General features: G+C 62.6%; 1 protein-coding gene across 1 annotated transcript in view; it reads left to right on the top strand.

The window, feature by feature from the left end:
- Positions 1–2: 2 nt before the first annotated feature.
- The window catches only part of LOC119588502 (angiopoietin-related protein 6-like), a gene marked incomplete at its 5' end in the record, with an annotated part of 23,465 nt that continues 22,889 nt past the window's right edge, over positions 3–578 (top strand). The window contains 1 exon segment of the mRNA XM_037937145.1: positions 3–578. Within this exon segment, the coding sequence (XP_037793073.1) occupies positions 35–578 (544 nt within the window).

Here is a 578-nt window from a genome sequence, read left to right as displayed (position 1 = left end):
AATCTAATAAAAGGACTCGAGAAGGGAGGCTGCGATGGAGGCGGAGAGGAGATCTCGCAGGCCCTCGCGCGCGTGTTTGTTCCTCGCGGCTCTGGCCTGCTCGTGTCCGGCAGCAACAGCCGCGGCAGCAACGACCTCCCAGGCCTTCAACACGACGCTGTTGGACGACCCTCTGGAGCCCATCTGGAACCGGCTGGACGGTCTCTCCACCGACATCCTTCGGGACTTCCAGAGCATGGTCGCCGAGATCGTGGAGACGACCAGCACCAGCCTGGAGGCGAAGCTGCAGAAGCTGGACACCGACGTCACCACCAAGTTCGAGGCCATCAACAACAACGTCCTGCGCAGGCTGAGCGACGTCACCAACCAGACCTCGAGGATGGACGCCTCGCTGCAGGCCTGGAACTCGCAGTACCTGACGTCGGTCCGGCAGCAGATCGCCGCGTCGTACCAGGAAGTCGAGACCGTCGTCGGCTCCAAGATCGCGGCGCTGGAGAACAAGGTGCTGGAGCACATCAACAACAAGATCGCCTCGCTCATGAGCTTCAACCTGACGCTGCCCCAACACTCGCCCGCAC

The sequence above is a fragment of the Penaeus monodon genome, chromosome 24 (genome assembly GCF_015228065.2).
Source record: "Penaeus monodon isolate SGIC_2016 chromosome 24, NSTDA_Pmon_1, whole genome shotgun sequence".
Lineage (NCBI taxonomy): Eukaryota > Metazoa > Arthropoda > Malacostraca > Decapoda > Penaeidae > Penaeus > Penaeus monodon.
Note: the sequence above shows the minus strand (reverse complement) of the source record. Positions and strands in the feature narration are given on the sequence as shown.